Raw genomic sequence first — 20,110 nt, forward strand, 5'->3', positions numbered from 1 at the left:
ATCAACGACATGATCATCCGTATCCCGGATCTCCTACTGACCGACGGACGGCATTCCTCCTCAAAATTTACCAAAATTATCCTCTATAATTACACGAAAGACTTAATTATTATAAGGTTAAATACAAAATACCACTCATTTTATATATATCTATCTAACTGTAAAGTGAATACATGATCGAAACATTATTACCCAAACAATTTGAACTATTGCCAATTATATCTAGGGTATTTATACAATAGTTATGGACAAAGCAGGTTTTAAAAGGACGGCATACTTTGACATGTGAATATAGTGAACGTTTACGTTTTATATTATATGTATATTGTTGTATACCGTGACGCTCAATGACAGTCGTTGGAACTATAAATAGCTTATATCAAACATAAAAGGGTTATGAATTTGTCAATGTTACAAAAGGAAAATCTTATCAGTAATATTGCTATTCAGAACTCGTAGATCAAGCTAATTGGACTTCACGCTGAACTCGAAGATCAAGCTAATTGGACTTCACACAGAACTCGCACAAATATTTTTTTAATGATATGCTAATTATACTACTACTCGAGTAAATATTATATAAGGAAAAGGTGCATCGAACAGACGTGTCGGTATTGTAAGCGTCCTATTTTTGTGTTCCACAATTTTCTCAACAACAATTAAAGAACGATAAATAGCAATGCAGGGTGCGAAATCTGTCTTGCATGTAGATTCGGTTTCACCGTGTATCTATTAAATGTATGATGACGCGCATGTAAAATGATGTCTCCACTAAAAACTGGGAACATGGACCAGGTGCATCGACAGGGTAAGCGTCCTCTGCTTTTCTAGAAACACTCGCCGAGTTGCTCATAAAATGTCAAGTTCGGGGTAGACGGAAGAGGAAAGTAAAAATATGACACATTGAAGAGTAATCAAGGGAACCAAGGTTCTAGCGGTAATCAAAAGAATGTAATCCAGGAACAAAAATCAGACATGAAAAACAGACATACACCACAGAGAACATTAAGTAACTAAAATCATACAAAGTAACAAAAGCAAACTGAGTAACTCGGTGCTCCACTAAAAACTGGGAGCATGGACCAGGTGCACCGGTAGGGTAAGCGTCCTCTGCTTTTCTAGAAACACCCACCGAGTTGCTCATAAAAAGTCCGGGGTAGACGAAAGAGGAACGGAAAACTATGACGCGTTGAACAAATCAGTTTTCATGGCGCAGATGGATACACCGTAACGATCCACGAGTTCATGATGGCAACCATAAAACATGTTTATTGATGACTTCAATCCTGTAGCAACATAACCCTGTTCCAGACGCCTATTTGTTAGAATTCTAGCGCGATACAAAAGGTCTGCGTAGTTTCGGCAAGCTCTGGTGTAACGTATGAGTTGTGATATGAACACTCCATACGCAGGTGCTGTAGGGGTGTTGCCACAAATGAATGGAAAGTTGACAATACAGAATGAAAATTCATCGCGTTTTTCGTATAGTTTGGTCAGTAGTTTTCCTTTACCATTGATCTCTAGGTGTGGGTCAATATTTGAGGCTGACTTCACAATGTCTGTAATATTCTTTATCTCAAGTTCTTTTGGGGTAGATGTAAGTATACATTTATTGGATGTCCACCTCTGTGTAATTTCTGATTAAGGTCTCCAAGACCAGGAATGCCATCCTTGTGCCCGATGCAGATTAGTCACTGAGCTTTCAGGAAATAGTGGCGTAGCCGGAAATTTAAGATATGTAAGCAAGGGGTCTGAGGGGCGTCAGCCCCCAGGAGATGAGCATAACTTTCAATTCGAATAACATTTTTTTCATTAAGGCAACAGCTTTGACCATCCATGTCAAAACTTGTTAAGTGTTTAGAGGAAGGTATATAAGTTAAAAGTCACAGCCAGCTTTGATGGAACCGACATAACGCAAGCGTAGAGAAACATCAGTAGTTTCATCTGCAATTGTGCTAAAACTGTTTGCAGAATTACACTCATCGACGATCTGCTGTCGTAACTGTTGGCCACAAATATGAATTAACTCATTTTGTATCTGGTTTGATAGATATCTAGCGTTTGGGGGAATGCTTTGTAAATTATCGGACAAAATCCTATTATTTTCTGCGCTATATTTGATAAGAGCAATGAAATTACTTTTATCTTCGGTATGACCACGTAGGGGAATGTTCTGCTTTTCACACAAACAAATAGTCTTCAAAATACTTTTCAAGGTAACCCTGTTTCTTGATATTTTATTTAAAAAAAAAAAAACATTGAGACAACATCATCCCTTTTACCTTCAGCAATTTTCATAAAATTTTCAGTCATTTCAATACACTTGTCATGACCAGGTTGGCCCATTTGTCGTTTTGTCAATCATTTACATGGATTCTTACAAAAGCGTTATCAGAACTATTGACTAAAACGCAATACAAACAATACACTACATTTTCTGATCCGGAATATCTTCACTAAGAATGTTTATCGAGCCTTGTTCGATTAAAACCCCTTTTCACTCCCCGAATTTCTGTAAGAGGAAATACAAACGAATCGGGAACCCAGTTATTTTTCAGTAGTGGGTATTAAATGAACATGAAATGATGATGAAAAATGGGATGGGACACAAGGATAAAGGGGTCGACAAATTTTGATTGCCACTGGAAATATAGGGAGAGGGGGTAGGGTCGGGCAATTTAGCCTCCTGTGGCGGAGCCCTGTGGTTTCTACTCCGGGAGAATACCACAGCAGGGTTCTTTTACGAAGAACGTGGCATATTTCCCAACACGTTGCACCACTATGGTTTGCGGTCAGGTTTTCCGTATTATAGCCTGACAACCCCAGGATATAATACGCCAGTGGTACCCCATTTCACCACCTGGGGCACACAACCCAGTTGCTCTGTGGGGAGATCGGTTCTATTTAGTCGCCTTTTACGACAAGCTCATTGCGCTGTCGCGGGCCTATTTTTCTGACACCCGCACCTGCACGGGGCTCCGACAAAACTTGAGGTCCTATAAACCCTTGTTTATTTGTATCTGTGGAAGCAGTTTTTTTGCTGTTTTGAAAAGTATTATAATAATTGACTTTATCTTTTGCTCAAAGTATGATCCGGTGAAGAGGGATGACTTCTATACACTATAAAAAGAAGTATATTTTCTTCGTTCGTTTGATCAGTACTGCCCCTGGTAAGCAGTGAAACATCAATTCTTAAAGGAATTAAGCGTAAACTCTCGAATAGTGTAATACGGTTTTCTGTATATTTTTTGCATTCGAAAAAAAATGGTAGACACTTTCAATTGGAGCACCGCAACTACACGCAGGATCAGCTACAATATGGACTCTGTGTAAATCGTAGTTAAGGGAAGACTAAGAACATCGTAGCTGGGTCAAACAGATATTTAATTTACGAGAATCGTACTTAAAATATTGGGGAATGTCTAGTTTATGCAAGGTGTTTTGGCTTCGGATTGCACATTTGAATCTTGATATTGAATTCACATTTCGCACGTCTTCACATAATTGTTCCATTCTCTTATAGCAGATGGTATGAATGATTCACTAGTTAATGATAATCTACACAAGGGTAATATAATATCAGATTCATTTCGTAGCGGATAGACTGTTGTACTCTGAAGAAGAGGGGGGATAAGTTCGCCGAGATAGCCTGGAGCATTGACATTTTGTATATTGTACAACATTTGTAATTTTCTCTTTTTTCGTCTTTCAGACGATTTTTCCCAACCTGTTTCTTCGTATAAATAGCTACATTTCGTAAATACTGGAAGACCTGTTACTATCCTCGCGGCTTCTAATTGCAATTTTTCCAGTTTGTTAGAGTACGTGATACCACAATTATCCCAGACCTCACTGGCATATTCTAACATTGGGCGTATAAAGACAAGATTTAACTTATCGAGATTTTTTCTACTTAATCTAAATTTTAATTTTCGTAGTACACACAAGTGTTTGGATACACGTAGAATAAGGTTATCAATGTGAGTATTCCATTTACCATTATCAGAGAATGTTACTCCAAGATGCTTATGAGTAGCTGTAGTTTGTATTTGCACCCCATCGATTGAGACAGTAAAAGGCTCCTGTAATTCATTATTAGAAAACAGCATGATCTCAGTTTTATCTGGGTTAAATGATATAAGCCATTTAGAGGACCAATCAATCAATTCTCTTAAATCGTAATTAATTACATTTTTTTTTGTCTTCAAGACTGGAATTAGAGTAACCCAAAGACGTATCATCTGCAAACAATCTAGTTAGAGAAGATAATTTGTCCCCGATATCATTTATATATATATATATATAAGGAATAGCAAAGGTCCCAGAACAGATCCCTGAGGGACTCCAGCTAGAACAGTAGTGAAGGAAGAAGACGCAGATTTGTTCACTACTTTTCGCTTTCTACATGAAAGATAATTTTCGAACCAGTTTAATAACTTTCCTTTAATACCATACGATTTTAATTTACACAAAAGACCACGATGTCAGACCCTGTCGAAAACTTTAGAAAAGTCGCAGAAGACGGAACTGCTGTATTATTTTTTCTCCGTTGAGTTCAGAACTGTATTGTACAATTCTAATAGCTGATGCACAGTTGAGTGTTGCGGTAGAAACCCTGATTGGTATTCATAGATTTAACTATCACCATTGCATTATTCTACTGAGATAGGTGCGACAACCCCCTTTTTTGCTGGAAAAAATATTTCGTGCGTTTTGGTGTAAATATTTGAACTTAATAGCCTATAAATCCTTTTCTGAATACCACACACTCTCAAGAAATGTCACTGTATTACCGTTGGATGTCCGCTGTGTCTACTATGATTATTTTCATGGCGTATGTATCTGCTTTTTTTCGGTAGTCATGCGCGGATGAATACATCCTGTGAATTTATAATTTTTGCAATGTATCGTATGGTGAGTTTTCTTTGTCAGATTTCATAAACTAAAAAAATAATAAGATATTAGTGATTTTCATGCATTTAAACGAACTGTCTTGTTTGCTTTTAACCCATAGCCAGTCTAAAAACTCCTTAACAACAGTAAGTTTACTGTGTTTTGAAGTGTGCGCATGTCCTACTTGTAGGCACTCGCGCACCTTGTTCCTTATTTTTCAAAACTTTATTCAGAAGGTGCGTAAAATTTACCCTTTGTTGCAGTTAATGTAAACTAAAGTTTTCCCTCACTGATCCAAAAGCAAGAAATGCGCATATATCTCGAAGTTGAGGCATGATAAACCATACTTTACATCCACTGCGGCATACGCGCAAGTCCAGAAAAAACGTCGGACGCATGTCATTTGAATCCGATTTGTTATGCGCATGTTGACGATTTTGACAGATAAAAAGAAAACAAGAAACACGTGGAAGCGAAAGTATAGAAGTTAGCTTTTGTTTTAGAGCGATTAAAGTTGTTGTTATTCGTGTTTTATTTGACTGATATGGATTTGATATAAAGATGGCGACCATTTGTAACTTGAAATTAACTCCCTTGCTTTTGTTTCCCCCCAAAAACTTCTTTCTTTTTATATTTTAAATTTGTACTACTATTGCTGTTTTTGACATAACAGTATAATGATATGCCTTTTCATGCTGATGTGTACTAGTTTAAGATTCCCTGAAAAGGCCCCTAGATCATTATGTAGATGTGCTTGGATGGATTTTTATGGTATATTACTTTATGCATGATAGTACAAGCTTTCAACTTCTCTTGTGTGTGTGTGAGTGTATGTTTTGCATGTAACTGTGTGCTTTTGTTTATCTGTGTTACTTTTTGTGCTTATTTACATGTATATAGATTGCATATGGTAAGTTGTATATGTGCTTGTCTTCTGCATCTGTCATATTGTATTCATTTATGTGTATGTCTGTTAAGTATTTGTTAAAAGTTTCAGTCTGTTGAAGAGCTCATGTTTCTATTGACAATATTTTGTAAATACTCATGCTGACTTTAAATAAAGCTTACTTACCCTTTGATTTGTCTTTTGGAACATGCAATTTGTAGGGAAAGATGTCTATTATGATGTCAAAACTTATGATAAGTTGTGCACCTATCAGTCCTATGAGTTAAAGGTTGGTATTGTCATCCAAAATTACACTCCATACAGAAATAGAAATTTTTAGAAACGCATATAAGATGGAACAAGGACCATATGCAGATAATATACATATGTTGCAAACATTACTCAACATGCTGCTATTTCAAAAATGCAGACACGTTCCTATTTTATAATGATAGCAAAAAGAGGGGATACAAATGTATAAAAAAACATTTTGGTCAAGGGCCTTCTTCTGTTTCCTTTCCATTTCTTTTTCTACATCTTTGTCAGTTGGCTTTTCTTCATTTTGTTAACAACATTTTATAATAATACTTCTATCAACAAAATGCTATTAATCTGGAGGAAATCTTTAGCATTAACAATTACTGCATCAAAAGTAATGTGATAAAGGTATAATATGATTTAAAAAAAATAATGTTAGTCCTCTTACAATTTGTTTTTACAGGATGAATAAGATCGAACATAAAGTACAACCCAGAAATCATCATGGAATTCAAAATGAATACAATACAAGTTACCACTACAGATGGAGTTATACAATTAGGCCACCTGAACAACAGTAATACTAACAACATTAATGCTTCCTATACATCTGGTATGATGAGTGACGATATCAGTGAACCAAGTTCTCCTGAAAGCTCATTTGATGCCAATGATCTTTACAGTAATGCCGTATCTGATGAAGTCACAGCTCAATTAGCCGCAGCAGGTACAAAAAAATGTCATATAATACATTTGTATTGCATGTGAGAATCCAGACTAATTTTTGTTTATCTTGAAATTATTGCAAATGTAATGCAATGCTTTATAGTTGCCATATATTGCTGCTCGGACATTAAACCCCAACAAACAAACAAACAATATAGTTGCCATCTAATACATGTTCTCATTCAAGAAGTCTACTATGATAAAAGTGGAATTCATGTAAGGATTAACTGTTTCATTGACATGTAAAAGCATTGACCATAGTACATTTTCAATGAAGCGCTTCATTTCCAAAATGTGCGCGTGGTCAACACTTCTAAATGCCCATGAAACATTAAATACTTAAATTCATGTTTCATGTGTTTATTTTATTTCTGTAATATTTTAGATATACATTGAAAATATGCAATAATCAGTGATCCATAAAAGTAGTCCACTACAAGTTGTAGGAGTGGCATATATAAATAGTTCGACGATGTGTTTCATTGACTCATGAAACATAACATGTAAAGCTAACTATTCAATGAGATTAACATATTTTGTATATGCACATTAAATATAATTATTATGATGTCAACCAGGAAAAAAATGTAAATTCTTGTCAATTTGTTCATAGATTTGATTGTTATTTACTGTAATTTTGTTGTATCTTTAGAAATGCATGCAATAGTGGTTACAGTATTATAGAATATGATTGATTATATGTCCATATTGTAACAACTTCTATGTAAATTGGACTGTGTATGTTTATTATCTGTGTAAGGTACAATAATGAATGATCTGTTTTGATAAGGTCCAATAGGTGTGGCAGCTGCTGCAGCCATTGCCTCAGCCAGAAAGAGAAAACATCCTCATCATTTTGAGACCAATCCATCAAAAAGGAAGAGACAACAAACAAGATTACTAAGGTAAAGCAATTAAAACACATTTTTTTCATTGCCTACTGGAAGACAGAAAATTTACACTCGCTAATCCATCAAAAAGGAAGAGACACTGAGCAAGATTACTAAGGTAAAGCAATTAAAACACATTTTCTTCATTGCCTGCTGAACTCAGAAAATTTACACTCGCTAATCCATCAAAAAGGAAGAGACAACAAACAAGATTACTAAGGTAAAGCAATGAAAGCACATTTTTTTCATTGCCTGCTGAAAGACAGAAAATTTACACTCGCTAATCCATCAAAAAGGAAGAGACAACAAACAAGATTACTAAGGTAAAGCAATTAAAACACACTTTTTTCATTGCCTGCTGAAAGACAGAAAATTTACACTCGCTAAATTAGTTTTAGGGGTTATTTCTGGACTTTACCTATATGACATATAGAATTCTACTAGCAAATTTTAGCAAGTGGAAATAATTTCTAGTTTATCAGCAATGGATGTTTTCTCTAATTTTATGTTGACACCGAGACATAACAGAGTTAATTGACTATGACCAATTTACGACTGAAAGCAATAAAAGGTAATTAGACCAGGCGACTGTGACTGACAATATCCTCATGGGAGGTGTCAATCAAATGTACATATATTATTGAGCCAATCAAAACTCTCATCATCTGGTCAAAGGTAAACAGTTTTAGGCCATGTGCACGTGGCTACACTCAAGTTTCACAGCCTTGTATTACCACGTAATACATTCAGAAACAGATTTACCTAATAACAGAATAAACTAAATCCAATTAACAATGATTATCCCATCTAAATACTTCGAAATGAAAGAATTGGTAAAAGAAAATGGATGACATTTGGTTACACTTTTGCCATGTGACTTTTTTGACGGGAAAATCGGTAAACATATAGAATGGGGATTCCCAAAATCTAATTAAAGAAATGCTATTCAGATAGCAAAATGATTAAACAGGGACACAGTTACTGGTCCATGGTACAAAATGTAGTTTGATAGAAGTTTATCACCTGAAAAAAAAGAAATCAAGTTTGTTAAAAAAAATTGTATTAGATAAATTAGACCATAAAAGACAAAGGTGAACATGTTTTAAAATTATTGACTATATTAGAATAGTAATAAAGTCTTTGATAGAAATAAAATGCCTGTTTCTGGAGTAGTACTTTATTATTTTATGCATATGAAAGTGACAGACTAGAGCAAAAAACCTCCTTTATACATTCATCAAGAGTGAATCTTGGGTACATGTATGTCATGAATGGAGAGGTTATTTTGATGAATTGACAAAAATAATTCATCAGTGGACTTGTACCTTTTTTTTTAAAAGTATGATGTTTTTGGCACCCTTTGGCTCTAATTTCTGAAAACTGGCGACAAAAAATGACAGCTGGCGATTTTTCTGGCAACAGAATTTAGGAAGTCAGAGCAGCCCCTGTATTTCCCCTTAAATTCGATCACTGTGTAGTACATGGATGTACGTTGTAAGTTCTCTACAGTCATATGTAAATATCTACAACTGTACATGTAGTTTTAGGTTATGACAGGTCTAATCTGATATTGGGTCCAGTCGTTCCTGTTATTCTATTTGTTGTCAGTAGTTCAGCTGTTTGTTGTATTTTCAAAAATGTTTGTGTTAATTTTAATGTCTTTGTGTTACACAAAGTTATATTAGTCAGCTGCGTCCTGTGTTACGCCTGTATTTAATTCATGTCTTTTCAAAATTTTGTTATCCACTTCTTAAAAATTGGTCATGTATTTTGAGGGGTGTGACAATGCATTGTAGGTTGTTAGGTTATGTAAGGGTGGCCTGGCCGCGAACCATTTGAGGTTTTGTGGTAAGAATATCTATGCGACAATTAAGTGAAAATAGTTTTTGAACCTGAATTAAAGATATGACAAGTTAATTTTGCATTTGAGCAGAAAGATCATTTGTATTGGCATTAATGTTCGGAAAATAGATAGGAAAAAACCCTCACCTTCTTTAAAATTTTCCAAAAATGGGAGATTTGACATAGCATCAATTTTACGACTTATCTTTTTGTTATAAAACTACGGAAAAATTTGAGTAGATTATTTTCATACATTATAACATTACTTGTAGATTGGTATTTAGAATAAAAAACTGGAATTTTGATCCGAAACTGGAGGGTGTCATTTTTGAACTACATGACTTTCCTTTTTCTTCCCATCATTGTAACCTTCATGAATTTCTTTTTTCTCCCCATCATTGTGACTGATGAATAGCGAAAATACTTAAAGTGTCAGTTTTTAAGCTCTGGTTGGGAGACTGGCAAGACTGGGAGATTATGGAATGTATGAAGAAAAACCAGGAGTTTCCTGCTGAAGGAGATACCTATATATAGATGCATTTATTTAAAACTTTCCGCCATAAATTTACTACTTTTCGTAATCATAAGTGTCATTTGTTATTTTTCTCATTTATTTATCTTTAAACTTCATAAATATTATATGCATTGGTTTCTGCAATACATGTATGTGTTTATTATGTTTTGTCTGTTGTACTTAGAAGACATCAAACACAGCAGTGATTTGTCTGTCTGTCTGTTGTTAAGCTTAAGAAACATCAGTGACTTATAACTGCTTATCTTGAAGATATAGTCTCTTGTCGTACTATAGTACTAGTATAGTACTATCATGTAGTTGAGAAGACATTGGTAACACATGATTTGTATTTGTCTCTTCCCCGTTGATTCTGTTTTCAACGGAACACTCTCAATGATCACCAAATTTTATACAAGTGTGTCTTTAATTATGTCAATACTTGTTGAAAAACAATATTTTACGGAACAGTAGACAAAAATGATTGGTTGCTTATAACTTTTTAACATGTAGAAGTAAAGATTCTTCACAGGGACAGATATGTGACTGTACCAAACTGTGACTGCCCAACAGTTTTTTTTACTCACATTTTTATCGAGCACAGAAGATAAACTCAATATCAATTACAAAAAAAAATACTACAGATCCAGACCACATTAAACAAGGAAAAATATGCATTACTATCCAAACCCCACTATTTGTTACTATATAACTCAAACAAATACTGTAAAATAAAACAATATATATAAAAATAAATAAAAACAAAGCAAAGAATGCTGCAAAAAAGTTGAAGAATTTTATTGACTAAAAACTTCTGACATGAAATTTCTCTATAACTACCTACTGGTATGTTTATGGTGAAAGTAAGGAAACCTTTGTGAACTTTGGAGTATTCACTAAACCATTTTTTGTTTGTTATTTTCTCAGGAAGTTGAAAGCTACTATAGAAGAATACACAACAAGAGTAGGGCAACAGGCGGTAGTTTTGTGTTGTACTCCTGGTAAAATAACACAGTCCGTTCAGTCATATAAAGTGTTTGGTTCTCAGCCGTTAGAATCTGTGGTAAGTGTTTGGTTCTCAGCTGTTATAATCTGTGGTAAGTGTTTGGTTCTTAGCCATTAGAATCTGTGGTAAGTGTTTGGTTCTTAGCCATTAGAATCTGTGGTAAGTGTTTGGTTCTCAACTGTTAGAATCTGTGGTGTTTGGTTCTCAGCCGTTAGAATCTATGGTAAGTGTTTGGTTCTCAGCCGTTAGAATCTGTGGTAAGTGTTTGGTTCTCAACCATTAGAATCTGTGGTAAGTGTTTGGTTCTTAGCCATTAGAATCTGTGGTAAGTGTTTGGTTCTCAGCTGTTAGAATCTGTGATGTTTGGTTCTCAGCCGTTAGAATCTATGGTAAGTGTTTGGTTCTCAGCCGTTAGAATCTGTTGTGTTTGGTTCTCAGCCGTTAGAATCTGTGGTAAGTGTTTGGTTCTCAACCATTAGAATCTGTGGTAAGTGTTTGGTTCTCAGCCATTAGAATCTGTGGTGTTTGGTTCTCAGCCGTTAGAATCTGGTGTTTGATTGTCAGCCGTTAGGATCTGTGGTAAGTGTTTGGTTCTCAACTATTAGAATCTGTGGTAAGTGTTTGGTTCTCAGCAGTTAATATCTGTGGTGTTTGGTTCTCAGCTGTTAGAATCTGTGGTGTTTGGTTCTCAGCGGTTAGAATCTGTGGAAATACATATTTTTTTGTAAAGGGTTTCATTACAAGAATATTTTGATGGTAAAAAAGGTTCATTAGATAATGTTTTCATACATAACATATTAAAAAGCAGGTCAAAACAATGAATAAACTACTATTTGATCTGAAACAAATACAGATTCTTTTGAATGGAACAGATAAATTTTATACATTTCATTATAATGTTGGTCACTGTAATTCCTTTATTTATAAAAGTACATTTTCAATAGAAGATAGACATAATACATGTTACAAAGTGGCACAAGTGATTTTGAAGCTTTTTTAGGAGGATGTAGTGCTTTATAATATTTTACTGTTGTTAAGGATATCCAGAAGTAATACATCTATATATAAATGCATATTAATCTGTAGATTAGGAACAACAAACAGATGATTTTATCTGATTTGGAGCAGTCATTAGCAGAACAGGCACCTCCTTCACAGACTGATACCTCTGGATTACATGAGTTACCTCCCCTAGTCATAGATGGTATCCCTACTCCTGTTGATAAAATGACACAGGTAGGTCTGGCATGTCAAATACAAATGTAGGTGTGATATGTCTAATGAAACAGGTAGGTCTGTTGTGTCAAATTCATATATTTAGATCTATGCATATATTGTTAAGCATGTGTTTTTTGTATATTATTCTTTTAAGGGGGTAGGGTCTAATTGACCTGTGTTCTCTATCACCATTAGTCATTCATAAATATTCATAGATAGCTTAGCATAAAGATTAGCTTAAATGGGATGCAGGCATAATATCCTGATTACAAAGCTACTTTTTTATATCTAAATTTCTCAAAGATGATTTGAGGTGTTATATTAACTATGTCCCCATTGAAATTACAACCCAAATTTTACTCTGCAGTAGATACTAATATTGCAAATAAGGACTTGCAAAAAATATTTTTTTGTATCTTGCATGTAAAAATTTCCTTTTCATACCTAATATGTTTTGTAAATAATAAATTTAAGGCATTTGAAAAACATTTCATAGTGCATGTAATTGATTATTTGAAGGACCTAAACTGACCTGCCATTCAAATTATTTGCAGAATAAAACTAACAATAATAAATGCAATTATATTGTAAAACCTATAATACACTATTATTTGTTCTGTATTATTTTGATTTTTAAGATATTTTACCAACTCCTTTAACAGATTAGGTTTATTCTATTTTTGTTAATCTTTTTGAGATTTTGAAATTAATAGAATATACTGAGCCTTATTTTCTGCAAGCTTAATTTTTTACATTCCTTTTGACACAGTGAAAATAAGAACCTGCTATAGGTTAATTGATTTGCAAAGATATTTTGAAGTTAAATACAATGTCTTGTATATTCATTATAAAAATTCCTGGAAATTTATTTTTGCCAGGCCCAGTTGAGGAATTTCATCCCAGAAATGTTAAAGTATTCCACAGGTCGTAGTAAACCAGGGTGGGGAAAAGAGGAATGTAGGCCTCCATGGTGGCCATCTGATTTGCCCTGGGCTAATGTCAGAAGTGATGCTCGAACAGATGAGGACAAGAAGAGGGTATGTGTTAGGAAGTTATTTATCATATTTTTGATAATTGCATGTCATGTTTAAAGCTGAATAATTAATTTTTACTTGTATTATAATAGATAACTGTGGTCAATAATTCTAGTGGAGATGTACTTTTATGATTGAACATTATAATTTTATTTTAGGTTTCATGGACAGAAGCTTTAAGAACAATTGTTAAGAATTGTTACAAACACCATGGAAGAGATGATCTGTTATATGTATTTCATGATGAAAATCAGGCCAGTGGATCAAAGACAACACAAGTCCATCAACAACCACAGGGATTTGGTGGCACGATGGTTCAAACAATAAATAATCCTGATGGCACTGTATCAATCATACAGATAGATGCTGCACCTCAGTCCATTGTTACATTACCTGATGGTACTCAGGCAACAGTTGTACAATGTGTAAGTAAACTTTAGCTGTTCCTATTTGTGCCTTGGTTATACAGTGTGTAAGTAAACATTACCTGTCAGTACTCAGACAACAGTTGTACAATGTGTAAGTAAACATTACTTTTGGTACTTAGGCAACAGTTGTATTGTGTGTCTATGTAAATATTCATGAAGGTATATACAGTCTACAGTGTGTTAGTCTTGTTCATAGTCATCATGTAAGTTTCATGTTTTTGCTGCAATATAAATTCAGCAATTAAAGGAGGCATTTTAATGATATTGAAGATTCTATTGGTTTGCAGAACAATCTGAAGAGGCAAGATATATTCCATAACATAAGGCTTGCATAAACACTATACCTACTGTACATCAGAAAGATGTACTGAACAGTACTATTTCTATCAATGTCAATACACTCTAAACTCTTTAAAACAACCACCCAGTCTTAGATTCTCCTTGTCACTATCTCTTTAGCTGATTCAGACTGATACAGTATGGAGATAATTTACCTCCTGTAATGATATGTCATTTAATCATTTCTTTTACAGGTAAATACACCCCAACAGGAAGCATCACAAGCTGTTCAAACTTTATCTGAAGCATCAGCCAATCAAAATTCAGATATTTCACAGACTTTTACAAGCCAAATCAGTGGCAATGTCAATTTGGAAATGACCGGGGAGAATGCAATCAACACTTCACAGATGGCAGCACTTCCCATCAATCAAAACGGACAAATAATATTAACCAATGATGGACAAATAGGAGGTAAGATGTTAATATTGTGTAGTTGTAGGAATAAGTATCGAGACAAAATAAAACCCTTTATCATACACTTGCAGTGATTTTGTTACCCTTTTATTGCAGCCAAATATCAGCTGTTTCCCCTGGAGAATTTTCCCAAAATTTTGAAAAATATATTTCCCAAAGGGAGGAAAATTCCCAATTGTCTGGCATATTTTTTTGAAAACCAGGTAAAAAGGCCAGTAAAATCTTCCTTGAGTACTTTGTTCACTTCTGGGGAAGTTTTTTTTCGGCAAATGGTAACCTAATAAATATTGGGCCATGGGAATACATATTAGTCAATTTGGTATCCGTTTTCAGTTATGGATCGACATATGACACATTTCTGTCCTTGTAAAATAGTTTTCCTAATGTGTTAAAAATACAGCAAAAATTTTCTCCCAAGAAAGGGTTGGGGCTGCTTTTAAAACAAGGAACTGTCTTGCAAAGTTCTTATGAGGTTATAGTGAACACCTAAAGCCATGAATTTTTACCAATGTTCTTTCTCATGTGAACACTTGCAGTGGATTTTGACCAATGTTCTTCTGTCATTCTGTAACACCCTTGTGAACACTCTAACAATGGATTTGGACTAAACTTTGGACCTAGCATTCAAGATTTTAGTGGGTCTTTTCCAGGTTTTATGTTGTTCTTGTTACTTTTGACACTCCAGACAGTGCACCAGAACTGATAAAAGTAACATGCACAGAAAGTCATTGCGAAACTTTTAAGTTCATTATAAAATAAACATTTTTCAACTCCAGATGCATTAAAATCAAAACTCAACACAGCTGCAAAGTAAATGTACCAAGTTTTAGATAATGACTTAGCAGGAATATGTTAATTTTTTATGATAAGTGTTGATAACATAGATTGAATATAAAAACTTTAAATTGCTTGGTGAAATTGATTTACCAGGAATACATGTATAGGGAATTTTTGTCAGTATCACAAAACATTAGGATTGCAATTTGCTCAAAATAATGAGGTGCAATTCGATTAAAATATATATAAAATATATAGTTTTGATTTCTTAGATAAAACAATAAAGATATGAAAAGTCACTTTCAGATAGCAGGTGTTCAAAGTATTTCTCCACAAAATCTAATGAATCTAAATTGTACTATTAAGAATGAAGAAGAAATTTAATTCAGAGCTGAAGGAAAATCAGTTTCTCCCATAAAAATTGTTAAGAAAAACTAACAAAATTAAATGGGGTTGAAATTTTATCAATGTTTGTTATATTTTTGGTTCTCTTTAACTATCAGTTGAATATCCTGTTAAAATTATTTTCCCAGAGACTTATTTTACTTCAGAATGGCCATTTATGTTGTTTGTTAACCCGGAGTAAAAGTGATAATCCAGAGACTCAGTGAATTACATTTTTGTATACTAGTTCTAATGGAACAGTTATGGAATTTTCTTTTTTTTTTAGCTCACCTGGCTGGTGAGCTATTACCATCACTTGGCGTCCATGGTCGTCATTGTTCATCGTTGTTGACAATTTATCAAACTCTTCTCCCCCACACACTCATTGATCAATTGGAACTAAACTTGGTATGAATGTTTCTTGGGGTATCCAGCATAGAACTGATTGGGAGATTTTTGATCTGTCGAAAAAAAAACATGGCCACCATTACTAAAAATAGAACATAGGGGTCAGACAATAGTTTTTCACACATGTCCAAAACCATTAAGTTTAGCCAAATTTTGACTGGGTAAAAGTGTTGTCCTCGGTGAGATCTATCGGCAATTAAATTTTCATTTTAATCAGTTAAGCCATGTTGGAGTTACTGCCCTTTTTCCATTTTATACGTATTTTCAATGTTATTTCTTTCCAAAATCTTCTCCTTTGAAACTACCCGACCAATAAGAAGTAAACTTAGTATGAACATTACTTAAGTTATTCTGTGTAGGTCTGATGTGGGTATTTGGGATTTATGGAAAAACATGGCTGCTAGTACTAAAAATAGTACAAAGGGGGTCAGTCAGAAGTCTCCAAAACTGTTAGGTTAAGCCAATTCTTGCAATTGCCGAAACAATCTTATCATAAAGCTACAAAAGTCTTGAAGGGATAAAATTTATCAGATGACTCCTTGTTAGAGTAATTGCTGTTGAAAGGCGAAAAATGAGTTTTTTTGCAGTTTTCAGCTGATATCATGAAAACTGTAGTAGATACATGTATAAAGAAACTTTCAATTGCTGAAATGTTCCTTATGATAAGGCCTGCAAAAGTCTGTGAAGATCAAAGTTGTCGGATGCGTCCTTGTTAGAATTATTGCCCTTTAAAAGGTGAAAAATGAGGTTTTTTCAGCCTTATGAAAAGTCCTACCAGTTTTCATGAGTAAGAATTGTTGTACAACTCCCTGTTAGAGTTATTGCCCTTAAAAGTCAAAAATTAAACAGGTGAGTAATTCAGGCTCTTGGGTGCCTCTTGTTTAAAATTTAATGTTACCTAAGAACTCCACAAAAGCCATTTATTAGCTCACCTGGACCAAAGGTCCCAGTGAGCTTATGCCATGTCTTTGGGTCAGTCTTTGATTGTCTGTTGTCTGTTATGCACACTGCATAAAGTTTTCACATTTTGCTCAATTATATAAAATCCACTGACCAATTTTTATTGGCCTGACTTGGCAGAAATGATGTATGCAAGAGCTTATATTAAAAGATCCATTTTATTTCCATTTTACCAGAAGCTATATATCTTCTTATTGGCCAGTTTCCTAAGATCAACTTCTCAGAAATCATAAGTGCCAATGCTTTAAAACTTGATGCAATGTAGATTAAATGACATCAATGCCCTTTACAAACAATCCAATTTTGTGGCCTATATCTCTACTATTACTTAGCCAATGGTGACTAAATATGGTAGAATTACTGAGAGTTACAATTCATGAGTATAAGCCCCCTTTCATTAGTGGGATTCGGCCCGGTTTTAAAGTGCATCCAGTACTTCTCCATGCCAGTACCGGACGCCAAAGATTTCTTAAATTGGACTTGGATGCAGAGTTGTGAATTGTTTGTTGTACTTTGTCCAAAATTGGATTGTATCGATCATAAGCTTGGACGATTCACATATTGTATTGTCTGTCCAGAATTGCAATACTCGAAACAGCATTTTTAATTATTTATTTGCAATCCGGTCTTCCTTTTAGTAGTACCAAAATGGTGGAAGTAATTGAAGTTGATGAGTTTGCAGAAAAAGTGATTGTAAATGTCCCTTTAGTATTTAAGTAAAATGCCTGGAAGTAGTTTGGATTTCTGACAAAAAAAAAATAAGGTTGTGTGCCATCTTTGTAAGAGACAATACATCTTGTGATACTATTGTAACGCTTCTAGATATCATGATGCCCATCATATCATGAAATTTCTAACAATACTTAGCTCAGTGGCATATGCTGGACTCTTCGTCTTTTTTTAGAGCGTATACTGGCCTTGAGGACATTTATACACATAACAAAGTTTTGGTTCTGGTTGATTAAACAAGGTAGCCACCATAGGCTATTTTATTTTCTGATTTGCCAATTTTCAATTCTTCAGAAACCACAGTTGACGATATTTTGAAACTTAATACCTCAATGCCCTGTACAATTTGATTCACTTTTTCTGTGGTTCTGGTGGATAAGGGGGATAGCTGTGGCCACTGTTAACATATAAACCATATAGGGAAACACATTTTGGCCTATATGTGGCTTAGGTGGTTCAGTTGATGATATGAATGAACTCTCTAAACCTTTTGTTAGAATGATCAAATGATATTACCATATGATTTCACATTCTCCAGGGGAGTGATTCAGGCTCTTTACAGCCTCTAGTTAAATTAAAATTACACCATTAAAATTAATGAAATGTTTAGCTGAGATGTATATTGGACATCTTATTCAGAATCATATAATATTCAAGGTTATAGGTGGATCAATTCATTTATATAGTACAATGTTTGGTTTTAAATTGTAATCTAATTTTGGTTAATTCTGTTAATGGTGCATGAAAATCTGGCACTTGATTTATTAAAACTTCTTCCACCTATGATTTTGAAAAATGAATGTGTACAGGTGTATATAAAATTTGTTTTGTTTTAGGCGGTACTGTTGAAAAAGTCATCTTTGAAGATATGTTGGTCCAAGAAATTTATCTTCTTGTCGGCATTGTCATTGATTGTCATTGTCCTTGTTCTGTACATATGATTTTCTATTTAGGTATTGTAACAATACCAGTATCAATGTACCAGTCCATGACAGGGACACCCATTGCAATCGACCCAACTCAATTAACTCAGGGAACAACACAATTAACTCCACAACAAATACAACAGATCCAATCACAGTTACAGCCACATCTTGCCCAACAAATTGGCCAAATCACCATGGTTTCTGCTAGTGAGGGCACACAACCTGATGTTAAACCACAAACATCAGCAGTACCTGACGCAACACAGGCTGTGGAAGTCATGTCGGTTGATCAGCCCCAATGAAATGTTTTCCACTTTTCTTGACAGCATAATTATTAAAAATTGTACTTTGTTTATCTATATTTATTATATCATTCTTTCTGTACATTTTTTCAGTAAGTTTTGATGCCTTATGGATCTGTGATTCTTTTTAAAGCTGAATTCAATACTGAAAAATTAAGACATTAATATAAAAACGATTAAAAATACTGTGAGCAAGCTCGCATATAATATACATTCCACCTTAAGTGGACTTGAATCTTATTAAAGAGTAATCAAGGGAACAAAGGTTATAGCGGTAATCAAAAGAATGTAATCCAAGGACAAAGACCAGACATGGAAAACAGACACACACAACAAAGAACATAAAGCAACTAAAATCATATACAAATTAACAAAAGCAAATAAGCAACTCGGACTCCACTAAAAACTGGGAGCATGGACCAGGTGCACCAGTAGGGTAAGCATCCTCTGCTTTTCTTGAAACACCCGCCAAGTTGCTCATAAAAAATCAAGTCCGGGGTAGATAAACGAGGAAAGGAAAACCATGATCCGTTGAATAAATCAGTTTTCATGGTGCTGATGGATACATGATGACGACCATAAAACTTCTGTAGTGATGACTTCAATCTTGTAGCAACATAACCCTGTTCCAGAAGCCTATTTGTTAGAGTTCTAGCGTGATACAAAAAGTCCCCGTAGTTTTGGCAAGCTCTGGCATATTGTATGAGTTGGGATGTAAGGGTGTTGTGAATTGTAATTTCTTGGTAATTTTTTACTCTATTTTCTTATAGAAAAAGTTGTTCCCATGGAAATCAAGACATGAAAACTTTTCCAGTTGTAGTTTGGTATTTTCTTAAACATATTCCCTCATTATACCAAAGAAAGTATGAATATTGTTTTAAAACTGCAAACAAGCCCATGTTAACTCTTAAAATATAAAGAATGGTTGTATTGTAATTTAAAGCTGTATTAACATCATTGTCAAACAGATGTATTTTTAATAAACTGACAATAGGGCCTGTACAGTTTATACATAGAATAATGTCGCTCTCATTTATTGTGTTCAATTATAATATTTATTGTAATGTAAAACAGCTACAGAACTATTAAATATATTATACAAGTTTCTATTGTTACTCAAGAATGGTATAATATAATAGTACATTAAACAAGGTAGATACCTGGAATTCTACAGTG

The 20,110-nt window shown here is 34.3% G+C and overlaps 1 protein-coding gene across 4 annotated transcripts; it reads left to right on the forward strand.

Moving 5' to 3' along the window:
• The first annotated feature begins 4,844 nt into the window (after window positions 1-4,844).
• LOC148626810 (DNA-binding protein P3A2-like) lies at window positions 4,845-20,036 on the forward strand. 4 transcript variants are annotated; one of them, XM_088541727.1, is made up of 9 exons: window positions 4,845-4,914; window positions 6,501-6,764; window positions 7,554-7,668; window positions 10,934-11,069; window positions 12,099-12,248; window positions 13,109-13,267; window positions 13,423-13,689; window positions 14,226-14,445; window positions 18,660-20,036. In XM_088541727.1, the coding sequence occupies exons 2-9, from the start codon at window positions 6,542-6,544 to the stop codon at window positions 18,932-18,934; spliced, it is 1,545 nt and encodes a 514-aa protein (XP_088397853.1). In that variant the 5' UTR covers window positions 4,845-4,914; window positions 6,501-6,541; the 3' UTR covers window positions 18,935-20,036. The 4 variants fall into 4 exon arrangements, with proteins under 4 accessions (XP_088397853.1, XP_088397933.1, XP_088398018.1 ...); XM_088541807.1 differs by lacking the exon at window positions 4,845-4,914 and adding an exon at window positions 5,239-5,379; XM_088541892.1 differs by lacking the exon at window positions 4,845-4,914 and adding an exon at window positions 5,486-5,664.
• The last annotated feature ends 74 nt before the right edge of the window (window positions 20,037-20,110 follow it).

This window comes from Perna viridis, chromosome 1 (assembly GCF_037379345.1).
Source record: "Perna viridis isolate PV_CMFRI_1.1 ecotype Kerala chromosome 1, ASM3737934v1, whole genome shotgun sequence".
Taxonomy (NCBI): Eukaryota; Metazoa; Mollusca; class Bivalvia; order Mytilida; family Mytilidae; genus Perna; species Perna viridis.

Excerpts from the sequence above, each read along its gene's own strand:
- LOC148626810 (XM_088541727.1), top strand. The coding sequence starts at position 6,542 with ATGGAATTCAAAATGAATACAATACAAGTTACCACTACAGATGGAGTT. Across the intron at positions 11,070-12,098 it reads CTCAGCCGTTAGAATCTGTG|ATTAGGAACAACAAACAGAT; the intron begins GTAAGTGTTTGG and ends ATTAATCTGTAG. Across the intron at positions 14,446-18,659 it reads CAATGATGGACAAATAGGAG|GTATTGTAACAATACCAGTA; the intron begins GTAAGATGTTAA and ends TTTTCTATTTAG.